Source organism: Mytilus edulis, chromosome 4, assembly GCF_963676685.1.
Source record: "Mytilus edulis chromosome 4, xbMytEdul2.2, whole genome shotgun sequence".
NCBI classification, from domain to species: domain Eukaryota; kingdom Metazoa; phylum Mollusca; class Bivalvia; order Mytilida; family Mytilidae; genus Mytilus; species Mytilus edulis.
In genome coordinates this window covers 38114991-38133152 of record NC_092347.1, presented here as the reverse complement: position 1 = coordinate 38133152, position 18162 = coordinate 38114991, and the positions used below count along the sequence as shown (strand labels likewise).

The 18162-nt window shown below is 32.7% G+C and overlaps 2 protein-coding genes and 1 long non-coding RNA gene across 4 annotated transcripts in view; all 3 read left to right on the top strand.

The window, feature by feature from the left end:
* The window catches only part of LOC139521845 (uncharacterized), a 29867-nt gene extending 16891 nt beyond the window's left edge, over positions 1–12976 (top strand). The window contains exons 1-2 of one of the 2 annotated variants that reach the window (XM_071315500.1): positions 9075–9235; positions 10674–12976. In XM_071315500.1, coding sequence (XP_071171601.1) covers positions 9189–9235; positions 10674–12018 — 1392 coding nt within the window. In that variant the 5' untranslated portion in view covers positions 9075–9188 and the 3' untranslated portion in view covers positions 12019–12976. Of the gene's footprint in view, positions 1–9074; positions 9236–10673 lie in introns of those variants that run through there. The other variant, XM_071315501.1, reaches the window with a different exon arrangement.
* Positions 1949–7208, top strand: LOC139519646 (uncharacterized). Its single transcript, XR_011663639.1, has 3 exons — positions 1949–2202; positions 5530–5617; positions 6493–7208. It is a non-coding gene; the product is annotated as an uncharacterized lncRNA (long non-coding RNA).
* A 3082-nt stretch (positions 12977–16058) lies between the features above and the next one.
* On the top strand, positions 16059–17916 carry LOC139519645 (beta-1,4-galactosyltransferase galt-1-like). The gene has a single exon (XM_071311849.1). The coding sequence runs from the start codon at positions 16218–16220 to the stop codon at positions 17613–17615; it is 1398 nt and encodes a 465-aa protein (XP_071167950.1). The 5' UTR covers positions 16059–16217; the 3' UTR covers positions 17616–17916.
* Positions 17917–18162: the final 246 nt, after the last annotated feature.

The following is an 18162-nucleotide window of genomic DNA, read 5'->3' as shown; positions in this document are numbered from 1 at the left end:
TGAGACCCCCTTCTTTTCAAATGGCTGGCTCCGCCGCAGAGGTATATTTATATATATATGTGTGTACCAGCCCCCCTCCTAAATCTTGGGAAACAAATGGTAGATTATATAGGGAATCACGGAAGCATGACTGGACGTGACCCCTCTAAGGCAGTCAATGAGTCCCCACTTATGAAAATTTCTGGATCAACCATTGCTTAGTTCTAGTTATCTTAGGTCCTAGTGTGAAATAATGCCAATAGGTCTTTTAAAACACATCTTTATTCATACATATATATAATCGTTTTCTCACGGATTTGTTCATGCAATATTGGAATTATGTTTACTCAATGCGCAATTACTGAAGTTTATATTTGCTACTTTTCTTCTTAATTTCATATAATTATTTTTTGATTTTTTTTCTTCGAAAAATTAGTGGTGTTGAAATAGGGAATGGACACAGATACCTTATCACATTTAACCAAAGAAATGTTGTATAATGTCATCAATCTGTATTACACGTAGACAGGATGTTCTCTAGAAAACTATACGTTATACACACCCGAGAATACACGCACTGTCGTAATGGAAAATTACTGTATGTTATAGTTACCTGTAATCAGCTTTGCAACACCATGTCATGACAGTTCAAAAAGATTTTCTTCAAATCAAATTGGAATATTCATTTTTTCTGTAAAATTTAAAACTTTAAAAAGTAGACTTTGACAAAATTATGAAATAGAAAGAATTGAACAATTTAAAATCGTATTTTAACAAAGATTTAGATATAATTTTACAACGATCCTTAAAAAATAACCAAACAAACGTTGAATCAAACGATATGAACCTACGCAGTTTTATATTAAAATACTGACACACATCAGTTTGCCATCTCAGTATGCAAGGCAAGGGTGCTTGGTGAGGTGCTGGAACTTGATGTACATGTATCATTAAGTTAATACAGTTCTGTTAGTATTGACTGCCTTTTTACAGAGACTTTCTATTCTTACTGTTATCAGTTAGTATCTATAGACGGTTCCTGGCTTAGAATGATTCTCTGCTCAGCAAATGGTGCGTAATTAGCATTTGAATCAAATTTCTTGTAGAAGTAAAAAACACAAATTAATGTATTTGACAACTTTATTCAGGAGCACAGTCTATATTATCCGGCGTAAATAACTTAGAGATTTATGTGGAAGTTTACTCTGCTGCTCGATCTATGCTAATCGATGTTCCAGTATATTTCATATTTATATTTATTCGTGAGGCCTCTTCATCGTTTATATTCACTAAAAGCACAGTCGCCTAAATATTTTATATGGCGAAAAAATTGCGAAAATTGGGGGAAATAATATATTTTTAGTAGCATTATTATTTTAGAATCTTAAGAGGTTGCTTGCAAATTTAAGGTGGCTCGTGGGTACAAAAATTTTAGCAAAAAATTAAACCTCTATTTTTTCATTACAAATTTTATTTATTACACTATTAGTTGTTACTTTATGATATGGTACAAAAAATAACCCAAAAAAATGATTTGGTTTGGCCCCAGATGACTTTAAAAATTGAAAAAGCTCCAAATTATCTCCCTTTGGTGCAAAAATGCCATTTTTTGGCCTTAAATTTGAAATATCTTTTTTAACTCATCGGTGACCTATATTTTTTATTATTGTTTTCAAATAAGCTGTACATAAACTAAATAATTGTAAAATTTAAGCGATTTCTTATATTAGGTTATTTTTTTATTTCGATATTTCCTCTTTTTCTCCTATTAGTTCAACAGAAAAAAAGGACATTAACAAAAATGTATGCTTCTTCCAGAGGCAGATTTTAGCTTAAATGAACGGTGACCCCACTTTTTTATTTCATTTTTCTTTTAAGTATATGATAAAGTTCATTCATGAAAAAATATAGCGAAATCCTATATTAGAAAAAAAAAATTATTTATACCCAGGAGCCCCCTTAACTCTAAAATGAGAAGTGTATGACGATCCATAACGAATATATACATCCATCATGTGTGCAGATACGACGGCGACTATATAGGGTCTGCCATGAGTGCACTTTGTATGCCCTGCATGTGTGCACCCAGGAGGTCCTCCTGAGCGGTGTTTAGACGTACCGGGAAAATCTTATCTGATTCAGGATCAATTCATCGGTTACACTCCCCTGTCACCAGTGATTCTTTTTTGCTGACATTCTGAAAAAGTATTGTGTAGTCCCTGTGTAAGTGTTGACTCTCAACTTTAGTCGGTTAAAGAGCTCACCAGAGCTCATGTTTTCTCTGTTATAATGTATATATATGCCGACTCTAAATAAAATTTACTTACTTACTTACTTACTTACTTGCACATGTGATTTTTTAACACTCCCTGGACTTCTGCAAAAACAGAAAGTCACAGGACATTCCGACAAAAAGTCACAGGACAAAAAGTCAAACAAATGTCAAACTCAGGCATAAAGTAACAAAGTTAATAGGACAAAAAGTCACAAACAATTTGTTGACAATTGATTGAATATAAATGAAAAAAAGATTTTGAAATATCTTCTTTTTATTACATATATTCATTTTTAATTTTAGGAAATTGTTCATAATATAAAAAGAAGATGTGGTATGATTGCCAATGAGACAACTGTCCACAAGAGACCAAAATGACACAGACATTAACAACTAGAGGTCTTTACGGCCTTCAACCATAAGCCAATATAAAGAAGGTATGGTATGATTGCCAATGAGACAACTGTCCACAAGAGACCAAAATGACACAGACATTAACAACCATAGGTCACCAAACAGCCTTCAACAATGAGCAAAGCCCGAGGTAAAGCCCATACCGCATAGTCAGCTGTAAAAGGCAATCATACTATATCTTTTTTTTTATATTTACATGTTAAAAAATGCGTGCAAATGTAATCAAAAGCTGCACACAAACGTAATGATTTTTGTGCGCAAATGTATTGGTAATGTGCGCAAACCTAATGCACTGATTTATTTGTTTTTAATAAATTTTAATTTATAGTTGCTACATCATGTTCATGCATAAAACTTCAAGAAAAATACAAAAAGAGTGTTTTCTTGTTCAAAGAAAAATAATCTCAAAACTAAATTGTGACTTTTTGTCCTGTGACAGTGTGTGACTTTTTGACTGTGACTTTCTGTCCTGCATTCAGATTGAATAGGGGAGTTTGGTTGATCCCGCCTCCCTCTATCTGAGACTACTATCTCAGTGATGAGCTTTATGTTTCATGTACAAATGTATTGTGCTTGTCATATATATGTATGTCGGATAAAAGCTCTACAGACCTTTAATATGTTGTATTGTTATATGTATAACCAACAATAAATAAATAGCCCCTAACAAGTAAGAATTAGGTTACTTCTTTTTGTTTTGACATCTTGCATGGGTTTTTATAGCCCCGTATTAAAATTATGCCCCCACTTTAAAAAAAGGGGGGGGTATACTGTTTTACCCCTGTCTGTCCATCCATCCTTGCATCAGTCAGTCCGTCCGATGAATATTTTTCGTCTCATTTTCCTTAGGAACTACAATAGAAGGATTTCTGAAATTTGGTTTCGGGGTTAAATAAGTCAGCTATACCGTGTGATGCATTTTCAGATTCATCACTCGACAACTTCCTGTTTTCCCAACACTTGTATGATTTTACACATGATAGCCAAGTTGAAAGTTGAAAACTAACAACCTAATTTATGTACAAAAAAATTGAAAAACAGATATGTTACACATAAACAAACGACAATCACTGAATTATCGGATCCTGACTTGGAACAGGCACAACCATAACAAATTGGCAGGGTATAAGGAACTTTGAAAATATTTAGTTTTTGTGGTTTGGTCAATTTTCCGGATACTGTAAGCAATAAGGCCCCTTTATTTAGTGAATGAAATAATTGTAAGATGCACTTAGCTGTCTGTCATATTTTATATGAACTTGACCTCATTTTCATGCATGGTTCATTGGTCAATGAAACACTGCATTGTTTTGTCAGTTTATCATATGTTTAAAGTTACAGGTAGATTATATTTGGTAGATATGAAACAATTGTAAGGTGTGCATGTCTGAATGGCAGATTCATATATAAACCATGACCGCATTTTATTGTTCTTTGGTCAATGATAAGTTTTCTTGGTTTTGTCATTTTATCAGGCCACATTTAAAAGAATGTCTGTTTCCCCTCCCCGGGTCTACCCTTTGTAAACAGACCAGGAAGGCAGGTTTTTTTAGCTCACCTGACCTGAAAGGTCAAGTGAGCTTTTCTCATCACTTGGCGTTCGTCGTCTGTCGTCCTGCGTCCGTCGTCTGTAAACTTTTACAAAAATCTTCTCCTCTGAAACTACTTGGCCAAATTCTACCAAACTTGGCCACAATCATCCTTGGGGTATCTAGTTTAAAAATGTGTGGCGTGACCTGTCAAACCAACCAAGATGGCCGCCATGGCTAAAAATAGAACATAGGGGTAAAATGCAGTTTTTGGCTTATAACTCAAAAGCCAAAGCATTTAGAGCAAATCTGACATGGGGTAAAATTGTTGATCAGGTCAAGATCTATCTGCCCTGAAATTTTCAGACGAATCGGACAACCTGTTGATGGGTTGCTGCCTGTGAAATGGTTATTTTAAGGAAATTTTGCAGTTTTTGGTTATTATCTTGAATACTATTATAGATAGAGATAAACTGTAGACAGCAATAATGTTCAGCAAAGTAAGATCTACAAATAAGTCAGCATGATCAAAATTGTTAGAGGACCCCTTAAGGAGTTATTGCCCTTTATAGTCAATATTGAACAACTTTTCGTCATTTTTGTAACTTGTATAAAAATCATTTCTAAAACTACTTGGCCAAATTTAACCAAACTTGGCCACAATCATAATACTAGGGTATCTATTTAAAAAAAAAGTGTCTAATGACCCCGCCTACCAACGAAGATGGCCGACATCAGTAAACACATTAACAGGTGAGCGACACAGGCTCTTGAGAGCCTCTAGTTTTTTTTAACTGGATGTGATTGTCATAGCATGGTCACATGAATGGTTTGACTTGTCCAGTCCAGGCCACTTATCAGTTGTTTGTGCTCAATTTGAGTGTATTTATTTAGATTATCAATCCTTCTGCTTTCAAGTGCTTTCAAGCACTTTCCAAAAATGGAAACAAATTATTTTCAGGAACAAAAATAATTTCGATTTTTTTGTGGAAAATGATTTTTTGACCCGGGCGCTTATTTTTGACCCGTGTGGGGGGAGGGGAAATAAACATTATTTTAATTTTGGCCTTAGATTTTTTAAGCATAGGTCTACTTGTTGTATGGAATGACTACAAGGTATCATATAAAAAAAGATGTCTGCCTGCCAAGGTTAATTTTACTGTGACCTCATATTCATAGAATAATGATAATATTCATGATATTGAACAGCAAGAATGATGAGTAAGTTGATGTTATATACAAATAAGACAAAATTTTCAGTTGCCTACTAATTATGTAATACATGTAGTAGTTATTTTTGTCATTAAATGATGTTTACCCTTTTATGTGTAGGGCAAGAACATGAAAGATAAAGGGGAAACTATAAACAGAAGAAATTATCAACAAAATAAGATTTACAGAGGTCACCAAAGCCTAAATGGTAAGTCCACTGTTATAAAAAATTTTGTCCTTGAATAATAATTAAATATTTATTAAAATAAGATGTGGTATGATGAAAGAGAAAACTATCCATCAGAGTTCAATTTAGTGGATGTAAGCATTGTAATTACTTATTAGAGGCCATTGATGACCTGTAAGTAATGAGAAAACCCATACCCTATACATGTTATAGTAATCTATAAAAGTCAACACTAACCAAATTTGAAACAGAGCATCAATTCAAACGTCAAATATACCAGACTAATTTATAAAAACAAAAAATTATGAAAAATAAAAATGACGGGTATGAACCAACATCAACCACTGAACTATGTACAAGCTCCTGATATTAGACAGGTATAATATGGCTGGGTTGATATAAAAATAAGAAACACTTAGCAGTCTGATTTCCAATGAGACATTTCTCCAATAGAGATCAAATGACATTTAAGGAGGCTCTAGGGTATAACAATTTCAGAAAAAAATTTTAATATTTTTTTTTCATAACTCAATTTATTTATATCTTTATCATATGGTACACCAAAGCATTCAAAACAATCAATTCGGTTTGGCCCCAGATGACTTTTAAGATGCATATATCATTGAAAAAGCTCCAAATTATCTCCCTTTGGTGCAAAAAAGCCATTTTTTGGCATTAAAAATGTAATATCTTATTTAACTCATCGGTGGCCTATATTTTTTTATTATAAGTTTAAATAAGCTGTACTTTAACTAAACTATTATAAAATTTAAGCGATTTCTGTAATTTAGTACTTGAATATTTAAATGAAAGTTTATCATATTAATCATAAACATGATAAAATAGCCATTTTATTGATCTCTTCACTGATAATTTTTGAGTTTGTGTATTTGTAGGTCAGAAATCTGGATTTTCATGGTCATCATTCACAGATCAATACTGAACGGAAAACTTAAAGCTGATATTTTTCTCCATAGTGCGACTTTTTTATTAATTTGAAATGGAACATGTTTTTTCCTACATTTATTTGAAAGAGGAAATTTCAACATGATGACTATAAACAAAAAGGAGTCATATCATCACGATCATTGATGCACAAGAACTTGATCATATAAATACAACAATGTAATTATCAATTGAAAGATGGAACGAATGAACAAGATATTAGAATGTTGTTGTCCAAATAAACTTGCTTTGTCTTCTCATTTGAATCTCTCCATTCAATAAAGATGTACAGAGGAAGATCTTTAAAGAACAGATTGAAAAAATGTTTTGTCTAAGAATTGCAGGAATATTCTAGTGAATGAAATTATTTATTGACTTCACTCTTATATAGTGGACTGAATAATTGTACATAGCAAGCTGTGAATAAAGAAAGCAAAAACTTTAACAAAAAGTGTTTATATTATAAATTTGCAATTATAAGCATACTATTATGTACACCACAAAGTTATATATAATTCAAATTGTTTGCCTATACAAGTATTGCAATGAACCTATAACAAAGAAAATCTTACCTCATGAAAAGAGTGAACTATTCAGTCAGAATATGAAATATTTTTTCAGTTCTATTTTTCATAATAGAATAAACAAGACAAAGATTTCAAAACAATATTTTTTCATTTATTTAGAAATTTCATCATTTTGTTTCAGTGAAAGGACTTTATTCTTTGACTGTAAAATATTATTATTATACATTCCAAAATAAGAATAATATTTATTGTCATATAAACAAATAAAAAACATGTTTGTGACAAAATTTAAAAAAAATTATATATATGTATATATAAAAAATATAAAAAAAACTCGTATACATTTAAAACATTTTACTACCAAACAGCATTCATTGTAACATACACATAACTTTATATTTATATATATATATATATAATTTTAATCCCATAGGATTTTATTTTGTCCCATGGGATATTAAAAATCCCATGGGATAATTATAGTCCCATGGGATTTTTTTTGTCCCATGGGACAACAAATATCCCATGGGACTACAATAATCCCATGGGACCAAAAAAAATCCCATGGGATTTAACCAAAATCCCATGGGATAATGGTAAATCCCATGGGATTTTGCCCTGTCCCATGGGATATTGAAAATCCCATGTTTTTATAATTCAAATTGCAAAATAAATATGAAAGTAACAGTATAAAACCAATGAAATTATTGAATCCCATGTAATTCCGCACATTTTGGTTATATACATGATATTGTAGCTCTTGTTTGAGGCGGCGGCGGATTTGCAAATGAGTGTTTTGCAAATTAAAAGTGTCCAGTGTTGTTTACCTTTACTCAAAGAATTAGTGATAAGGGAATAAAGGGCAAAGACGGCATCGACTGTTCCAAATCCAGGACGGAAACCAAATTGTGCGTCTGTCAACACATTGTTCTTTTCACTCCATTGTAGCAACCTTGTATTCAGCAGCGAGGTGAAGAATTTCCCAACATGCGATACTAAAGATATTCCACGGTAATTTTTAGGGTCATTCACGTCTCCTTTTTTAAAAACAGGTACAATAATACTGTTAACCCATATTTCAGGGAAATTTCCGGAATTAAGAATATTATTAAAAAGTTTGCACAATATTGGAATAAGTACAGTTTTTCCAGCAATAAGATATTCGTTCATGATGTTGTCGAACCCCGTAGCTTTATCATATTTCAATTTCTTCAAGCATTTTTCTAATTCGATATCTGTAAATGGAATGTCTAGTTCCTCGTGTACGTTTGGTAAAGTTTCTGTATTCGTTGCCTTGTCAGTCTCTGAGGTATTTGACATTAAGTTTTTAAAATGTTTCTGAAATTGTTCCAAAGTTATTTTATGTCCGTTTTCGGTCTTTGGTCTTTTGAATTTCTGGTAGAATTTCTTTGGGTTTTTTCTTCGCAAATTTTTCAACATATTACCTTGTTGGTTTTTGTACCATAGAGCAGACAACAGCAGAAGGTCACCAACAGGTCTTCAATGCAACGAGAAATTCCCGCACCCGGAAGCGTCCTTCAGCTGGCCCCTAAACAAATATATACTGGTTCAGTGATAATGAACGCCATACTAAACTCCAAATTGTAAGTTTGGATGTACCTTTAGCATCTTGCGTCTCTCGATTAAATCTGCAAAGCAGGGTCACCATGTGTTCTCTTCTACCCTTTTGTTGTTTTACTAAATGACGTACAGTCACGCTTACTATTAGTTTGTAATTGAAATTAAACTGAACACATACATGTATATGTTTTGTGCGTATTAAAACAAAAGGTATCACAATTTGTGGGTTTTCGCACTTATTACACATTCTTATCTTTTATTTACGAGTATGGCCTCGACATTCTCATGTATGCCAACTATCTATATACATGTACGATTTTACGTATCAAATTCATTTAACCTATTATATATATAGATAATTACCACTTGAAATTAATTCTTTACAGTAGGGTTGAATGGTTGTCATTATAAACCGAACGCCTTTCATAAAGTTCTATAAATGTTTATTTATAAACTGGCAATTAAACTTTTAAATGTTATATCATATATTGTGAAATTGTCAGCAGTTGAAAAGTTCTTTTCTAACTAACATCTGGAATATGGCGGACTTAATGTTAAAGCTGTACCAGTTCCGTGACGGTGACAGGTTTGTTTCTAAAATTTAACCATTATTTTAGAATTAGAAAAGTATTTTTCTTTAAGATTTACACCTACTAGGATTCTTCTGATATTGTAGTAAAATGGAATCTTAACTGAATTATATGTAGAATCAATTCTTTTCATTACTTGCTTTCAGTGTAGTTACGGAAAAAGGCATCGACTTCGATTAATTTGGGATCCCACTGTCTTAAATACATTTCATCGTTTAGACTTTTTTTGACTGACAAATAAAAAGAAGCAATCAAATTTATTCGATTTGTGCTATAAGTTTTATAGAATTTATAGTCCCATCCCTCTCACCAAGTTGTTATGCATTTGATAAAATGTGAAAAAAGTTTTTACCGTAGAATTGCTTATTCTATTTTATGGAATACGGCGTACTTGGTTCTTAGTAGTAAAAGAGTATATACTTCAACTGTCATGTGGTAGTCATGATCACTAGTGCTTATAAAATATTATTACTTAAAAAAGGGAGTTTGTTCCTAAACAACGATCTGCTGCGACATTACATTCATCTGAGGCATTTTGATCTCCTTCAAGTATTTAGAATTCGTATTCTCATCAATCAAAATCTGAACATTTTTAACACAGTTATTTTATTTGTTTATTAGATGTAGGTTGGTGAAATTACCAGAGAAGTTAGTGATTCGCCACATACTGGTCCAATCTCATATAAAAACGAATAAATGCCTACAGGAACATTGATCACATTATAAAAGGGTTGTTTCCCAACAACAAATATAGAAATAAGAATAAAAATACGAATTACCCTATGGTCACAAAAAAAGAGGCGAAGATACCAAAGGGACATCCAAACTCATAAGTCGAAATTGAACTGACAACGCCATGGCAAAGCAGAAAAAAAAAATACCAACAACAGTATACAAAACACAACATAGAAAACTTAGGACTGAGTAACACAAAGCCTAAAAAACCCGTTGGTGATCTAATGTGCTATGGGTATTAGGCCGATCCTGCTCCACACGTAGCACCCGTAGTGTTGCTCATGTACTTACAAACCTGATTAGTCTTAATCGGTAGGTCATATTCGGAGAAAAAGATGACAAGATTGTTTTTAAGAAGATTGGAACATATCCGTCGTCATCTTTTATTATATTACAATTGATTATATACTAGTTAGTAGTGTATTCTCTAGTTTCCTTTTATGAAACCGTATATTTTGTTAAAATATTCCAACAAAAAGTGTATCTCATCGTTGTTTCTGAAACATTTATTGCGTGTACTAATTTCATACAAGTATACTTTTGCCAAAACTGTCAGATCTTTGAATGTCGAAATATATTGGCATAAGTAGGTACCTTAATAGTTTGCAAAGTCACGATGTATCCTTGTACCACAACTTTTCCGATACTTATTCTATCGTTTTTTTTAATAACTGAATGATTATGTTTTCTTTATTTTAGGATTTTAGTTGTGCCAAAGATGTTGCGGGTGTGCAACTCGGCACATGAGCCTCTACATACACCACGCACGCCTAAATCACCAAATGCGGAAGTAATACGTAAACAAATAGTAGGCATGATCCAAGAAGAACCAGGCAAGGAAAATGATAAGCCTTTGAAAAATCAAAATCCATTGATATACCAAATAAAACGGAAAGGTAATACAGGAACTATGTTAAAACCTAGTGATAAAAATGAACGACAATTAGAGAGAGTTAAACGATCTCATCTCAAGTTCATAAGAGAAGCAAACAGCAGTAGGAGTAAGGAATTTCCATCAATTGAAAATTATGTCTTGCATGGGGAATCAAAAGATCCTAGTCACGTATACAATGTAGATATTGAGGATCCAGATAAACGTCACTGGAGTCTGCCGGGAGACCTAAAACAAGAAACAAAAATTAAAAACGTGAGATTTCATATACAAGAGGAACACAAAAAGAGCAAAATGCAAGAGGACTATGAACCTAGGGAAAGAGAACATGCTCAATTAAGTTGTGAAGTGCGCGGTAGTGCTATTCAATCCAATGAAAAACCCGGTAGAATGAGCAAACCAAGTCTGCGGCATCGGCGAACTGAGGCAGCAAAACGGCAGGCAACAATTCATACATCACTTCAATTGTTTAAAAGACGATTGAAATTAAATCATGACCCAACATATTTAACACCATCTGTAAACACAAACCATGATAATGATTATATCATAAGACGAGTCCCCATGAAAAATAGTCTGAACGCAAATGTGGCGGTACCACGTGCTGCCTCGGCACCAAAACCAGTCATTGAACCGAGATTAACCGTTAATACTACTCAAAGACCTAAAAGTTCATTTACACCTTGTTTAAACGCACAAAAGACATTTTTGAAAGCTAGACCACAAAGTAGTCCGGATCGCTATCCGAATGAAGGTCATCTTTTGCGACCTCGATTGCACGAAAATTTGCATAATAATGAGATGATCTTCTTTCAGGAGGAAGAAACACAGGAACCGGAAACGATAGCAAATGTTGTAAACACTTATTTTGTAGAACAAGGCAAACCTAAACCTAAGGAAATTTATCAGTCTTCTCTTAGTTCGCATAATCTAGATGTACACAATTCACTAACATCATGTCCTGACGCAAGAATGAAACATGTGAACAGTAACCATCATTTTGACAATCGTTTCATGAGATGGCTTGAGGAATCGTCAGCAAATTCAGAAGAGGCTCGCCGAGCAGCAATGAGATCACACCCAGAACCAATAATTCAGGAAACACCAAAGTCCCCATTACTTCCCCCGGATCATAATGATACCGAACTATAATTGAAAAAAACTGTATAAACCCCCTTTTTTTTTTATTTTATCACTCGATTAGGTAAACAAATACAAATGGAATAGACCATTCATCTCTTATTACGATAAAATCGTTTCACTACATGTACTCATAATTCAGAGTAGTTTACATTATAGTACATGCAGTATTAGAATTATTTAGTTTCCATTTTTAGAAAAAAGAGAAATATGTTAGCGTTAGCGAACCAGAAGATAATTTGAAAAAATATTCGTTAAAAGCACCAATTTAAGCTTGATAACATAGTTGTTCTCTGGACGAGATTTTATTCAAATATATGAAAGATACACCTAGTTTTAAAATTTCCACAAAAGGAGTTATAGTTTTTAATATTTAGGTAGTTAGGTTGCAAAAACAATGTTACAAAACTATTACAATGCCAAACATTTAAGACCAAATTGGTACATGCAAATTTATGTTTTATAAAAAATAGTTGTTTCCATTAGATGAAAATAGAAAAAGGAAAATAAGGGTTGCTTTATTCTGAAGACAAAATTAATATCTTATTAATTTTCTAATCAATCTCTCTTCTGTTTCTTAGTTAATGTTGAATAATGTATAAAATGTAACTAATAATGATGTTTTATTGCATTTTGACTAACGTGTATGTTGTGTAAGTGTAACTATATGTTTAAAATACATTCTTTGTTTTTGTCTTAAATGATTCTGAAAACTAAACAGATTTTCTATCAGCCACAATTCCTGCTCGTGGCTTTTATCGTTGGCATGAATTTCGAACGGACGTGGCTGTGTATTTACACATCTCGAACAGCCAGTGTCAACCTCTTTTTAGATCTTTTTCACATTGACTAACTACACATTTGTGAGGTCGTGGTAATCTTGTTTCTATGTCCAATTCAATAATATTTAAGGTGGCAATTGATTAGACATCTTCAATATTATTTGCATTAATAGAAACTTCATTTGTTATATTTTTGTTTGAGTCTTTTTCCTTGTATCAATGTTATTTTCCTTAGTACAGATCTAATGAGTACAACCTCTTGTTTAATAACACTAACGGTACCTGATACGTAATTTACTGTACTAAGTGCGTATTTAGTCAATCAATGTCTCAAAATATTTGATATTTGAAATTTCAGAAACTAATACAACCATTGTGCAGTTAGTATGTTCTCTATGTGCCTCTCCGCAGTCAAATGCATGTTATCTTGTCTTTATTTGATTATTGCTTGTCCTTTATATATATATATATATTTATCGCAAATCAAACGGTTGGTTCTTTTATGAAATTGTTTCCTTTGTTTCCATCTTTGGTCTTTTAATACTAGCTGATTCTGTATATGTTTGGCTCGTTTTTAAACGCCGCACGGTGGCATTTTAAATTAGTTGTTCATATCCTTGTTCTGTTGTACTAAGGAGATAAACAACAGATCATTGACGATTTTCAATGATAAAACTACAGAGCATTGACGATTTTAAAAGATAAAACTATAGATAGATATAAGAAGATATGAGTGCCAATGAGAAAACTCTCCAACTTAGTCACAATTTACAAAAGTAATCCATTATAGGTCAAAGTATGTCTTCGATATAAATCATTGACGATTTTCAACGATAGAACTACAGAGCATGACGATTTGCAATTATAAAACCAAAAAAGCACTGCCGATATCAAGTGATAGAACTTCAGAAAATTGACAATTAACTATCAAACATATCAAAATACAATAGAATACAAAACTATAGTGAAAATCGTTCAGCAACTTAAACTCTCTATACAGTAACACTATATGATAAAAAGTATAGGTGTTTAAATAGACAAAGGTCTTGCCTGTTAAGCCAGACATCTCCTCAAAAATATATTATTTTTTCCATATCATTCGTGCATTTCAGAACAATTCTGAAAAAATGCAAATTTTCTCGTTTGCTGCTTGAGTAAACCGTTAATCGAAATCCATCCCAAACATATGTATATGACTTGAAATGTCTCAATAAGACAGCAATCCTAATTAACAAAAACAATCAACATGCATCTACTGACAAAATAACAGTTCCAACATGACACAAGAAATGTGTTTTACAAATACTTAAGCGTTAAATCGCTTGGGTCAAGAAATGTCTTAAATAAGTTTAACAAAGAAGGTATATAAAAGTACTGAAATCAACACTAGATTCCATTAATTACAGAAAACGACCACCTATTTGTAATATGTGTATACAAACGCCTTGGAGTTACATTAGTTCTTGAAGATCTCGATCCTTTATCGTTTTAGTTTCGGTAGTTTCGATCAGTAGAATTACATAAAGGTATATATTGGAACATCTTAGTATACCCTTTTACGTGATCGAATTCGACTGTTTAAATAAAACAAAAACAAGACTAATTCACTTCTAGGTTATGGGGTTTGTGTTGTTTGTGTTATTTTTTGCTGTTTCTGTTCTATATTATTTTCAGCCAACTCTGGCGATGAAAAATCGAATAGTACAGAAACAGCAAAATAACAAACTAAAACCAAGAAAATCCATAGATAAACCCGAGTGCACTTAAAAGTAAAAGTTCTTGTACAACTGTTGGCACTCGTCGTGTTAGTCTTTGTAAGGTACATGGTCATGTCACGATCGAGGATAACAATGGGGAATTTTTACACATACAATTGTATACGTATGCATAAATTTTCGCGGAATTTAATTTCGCAACTTTTCCTTTTATCCTTCAAAATAAGCGAAAATAACCCAGTTCGGGAGAGTTGGGATACCGCTAACATGTTAAACCCCGCCTCATTATGTATGCATGTGCCTGTCTTTAGTCAGGAGCCTGCATACAATTCAGTGGTTGTCGTTTGTTGCTTTGTATCATATTTGTTTTCTTTCATTTGTCTGAACATAAATTAGCCGGGCCGTTAGTTTTTTCGTTTGATTAATTACATCTTTCATTTCGATGCCTTTTATAACTGACTGTGTGGTATGGGCTTCGCTCGTTGTTGAAGACCACACAGTGACATATTGTTGTTCATTTCTGTGTCATTTTGTCACTTTTGAAGAGTTGTATCGAAGACAATCATACCACATCTTTTTTTTATATACAAAATGGGTCGTTAACAATAGTGCAATTGAAATTATATCTTATATCGTCTAGATTAGTTTTTTAAAACTACCCTAATTGTCAATTTCTAGTTATAAGCCAAGATATGAATCAGTTTTAACTTTGTGGTATCTTTTATTTTATGTTCAAAGTCAAAGATGTGACGAACTAGGTCATTTAAAAAAAATGAAATATTCGGTGAAAGACATCATTTATATAGCGGAACGTAATTTGACAGTTAAAAAAATAAAGTTACTAAATAGGTTAATTTATTTTCAAGAAGCTATTGTATGAAAAAGAATGTATGATAAGAACAAAGCAGCACGTCGGCTTACAACTAAGTCGCAAAAATATTTAGATCCTAATCTTTAGACACGTTGAATGACTACTGAAACTTGAAGAGGAACCAAAGACTGACTATTTGAGTTTGGCATTTTGGTAAAGTCGAAGGTAAATACTTAAGTGTTGATACTGAGTATAAGCATGAATGACCTCACCATGATCTCAACGAAACAAATTATCAGTTTCTTTTGACTTTCTCTACATAAGGAATAATGCATGCAGTTTTATAAGTTTTTATCAAAACAAGATGTGGTGCGATTGTCAATGAGACATATACACCAGAAACCTATTGACGTGGATGTTAGTACCTGCTTTAGACCACAATACGGCCTTCAACAATGACCAAATCAATACAATTATTAGATTTTCGCATCTAAAGACCACCGTACGGCTTTAAACAATGAGTTAAAAATATATCATTATTAAATTATTGTCAGGTCTTTGACTGGATATTGCATGGTGTTTTAAGTCGCTAATTATATAATTATAGATTTTATATCCACAGCAAAGAAAGACAACTGGAACAAGCTTATGGAAGTGTTATTGATTATCAAGTATTAAGTTACTTGTATAATTTAGAAATCAAATTCAAAACTAACTGTTATTTATTTTAAAGAGCTTAAACGGTTGAGTGCATGGAGTGTATGGACTTGAAAATCTGTACAGAAAATATGTGTGATTTGCTTTTAAAGATTTCAACATGGAATAAATAAATAATAATGGAACTAAGTTACATTACTTTCCTCTGTGGTTACTAACAATAGATGATATGTTAATATAAATATAATGAGGTGTCCACGACTGAAAACAATTGCGATACTGGTATTTTGTGCATATTTGATTTCAATAATGATTGCATTTTATTTACTGCATAATATGCATACTACACAAGATAGCAATTTTAATATACGACCAGACCAAGTGATTCGCCACATGAAAAGCCATAGGAGACCAGAACAACTTCGAATCGGTCATCCATTATTTGACAATTGTATGCAAAATCAAGATTACGAAACACTTCTACTGCGACCATACCATACAATAAACAGTGTATATGTTTACTCGGCTTTCTTCGATAACCGCACTGGAATACCACATGTACGAATGATATCAATGATCAATGGTCGAGATTTGAAACAAAACCTTAACCTTTCATGTAATTTTGCGTATGGTGCTAATAAAGACAAGTATTATTCCGAACCGGTGATTATCTATGAAATGTGTGAAAACCACCATTTTACTCATGGTGGATGGATATTATCATGCAAAATACCAATGAATGAATTGGAGACCATTCCTTGTAGTTTTGTTATTAAAGATAATGATATTTCACATGGAAATCATCTATCCACTATGATTCCATTGTTAAAGACGAGTTCGTTTAGAAGAGAAAAAGAAAAGGAGGACAATGGAAAGTTTGGACTTTGTATTCCGCCACTTTATGGCGATATACAACCAACTCAGTTTCTTAAATTCGTATCTCTAACAAATGCACTCGGCATAGACCATTTGATATTTTATGTGTACAATATTTCTTCAAATTTGAATTCCATATTAGAATATCTAGAGGACCGTAGTACAATTACAATAATCCCGTGGGTACTTCCGGTTGAAAGCAATCACGTTTGGTATTATGGCCAATCAGTTGCCATCAACGATTGCTTATATCGAGGAATGTTTTACTTCAAATACCTAGCCTTTTCGGACTTAGACGAATATATAGTTTCCCACAATTCAGGATATTCTTTGCGAAAATTGATAGAACAGAAAAAGTCTACAGACAGCCGAATTGCAGCATTTAGATTCCGTACTGCATTCTTTATCAGAAATCCTGAAGCAAAAGGCAATACAACATTTGATGTGCTCGAACATAATTATAGAACCGAGGGTACCAGTAAAATTCGTAGTAAATTGATAGTTGAACCTTATAAGATATTTGAAGTAGGAATCCATCATGTCAGTAGGGCGTGGCCAGATAGTAAAAATTATACTTCATATGAGATTGATTCGGAAGATGCCATTGTGCACCATTACAGAACTTGTACCTCAACCCTCGATCTCGCATGTACGTCATTTATAACAGACTCTACCATTAGAGATTGGCATAACTTCAATTTTATTACAAGGTACAACTCTCGTATGAAGGAACTAAAATCTGTTTTTAATATTACAGGTGACACTTAACTGTACTCTGCAGTATAGTTGTATACTTCTATAAGTTCTATGTTTAAAACCGATATATTGCACTTTTTTCAATATTTGTCGGTCAAGTACATAGTTTGGCTCGCGTTGTTTTGTTTATTCAATTTTGAAACCTGTTTATTACACTTTTTTTCAATATCTGTCATACAGTTTGTCTTTCGTTTTGTTTATTTATTTTTGTTTACTATGGATTTTATAACAGCTTACGGTAAAATACTTGTGTATTGACATGGAAAGTACGAGAAGAAATTGGAAATATTACAAAGAGAACAATGAAAAATTGAAAAAAGTAATAAATAGTAAGTCATCCATTGAATTGTGATTTTATACGAATTTCGAGTGGTTCAGGTTTATGTCTCAAAAAGTTCGCGTTATCAGTAACCAAAGTAATAATGAGTATTTCCTTGACAACAGCACGTGTTCCTTTAGTTTCTATCGATAATTTTCATATCACTCGACTCCGTTTTCATATCACACGACTCCGTTTTCATATCACTTAACTCCGCTGAGAAAGGAAATTATCAGTCAG

What these genes read in the sequence shown, in the direction of transcription:
- LOC139519645 (XM_071311849.1), top strand. Translation starts at nt 16,218, where the DNA reads ATGAGGTGTCCACGACTGAAAACAATTGCGATACTGGTATTTTGTGCA.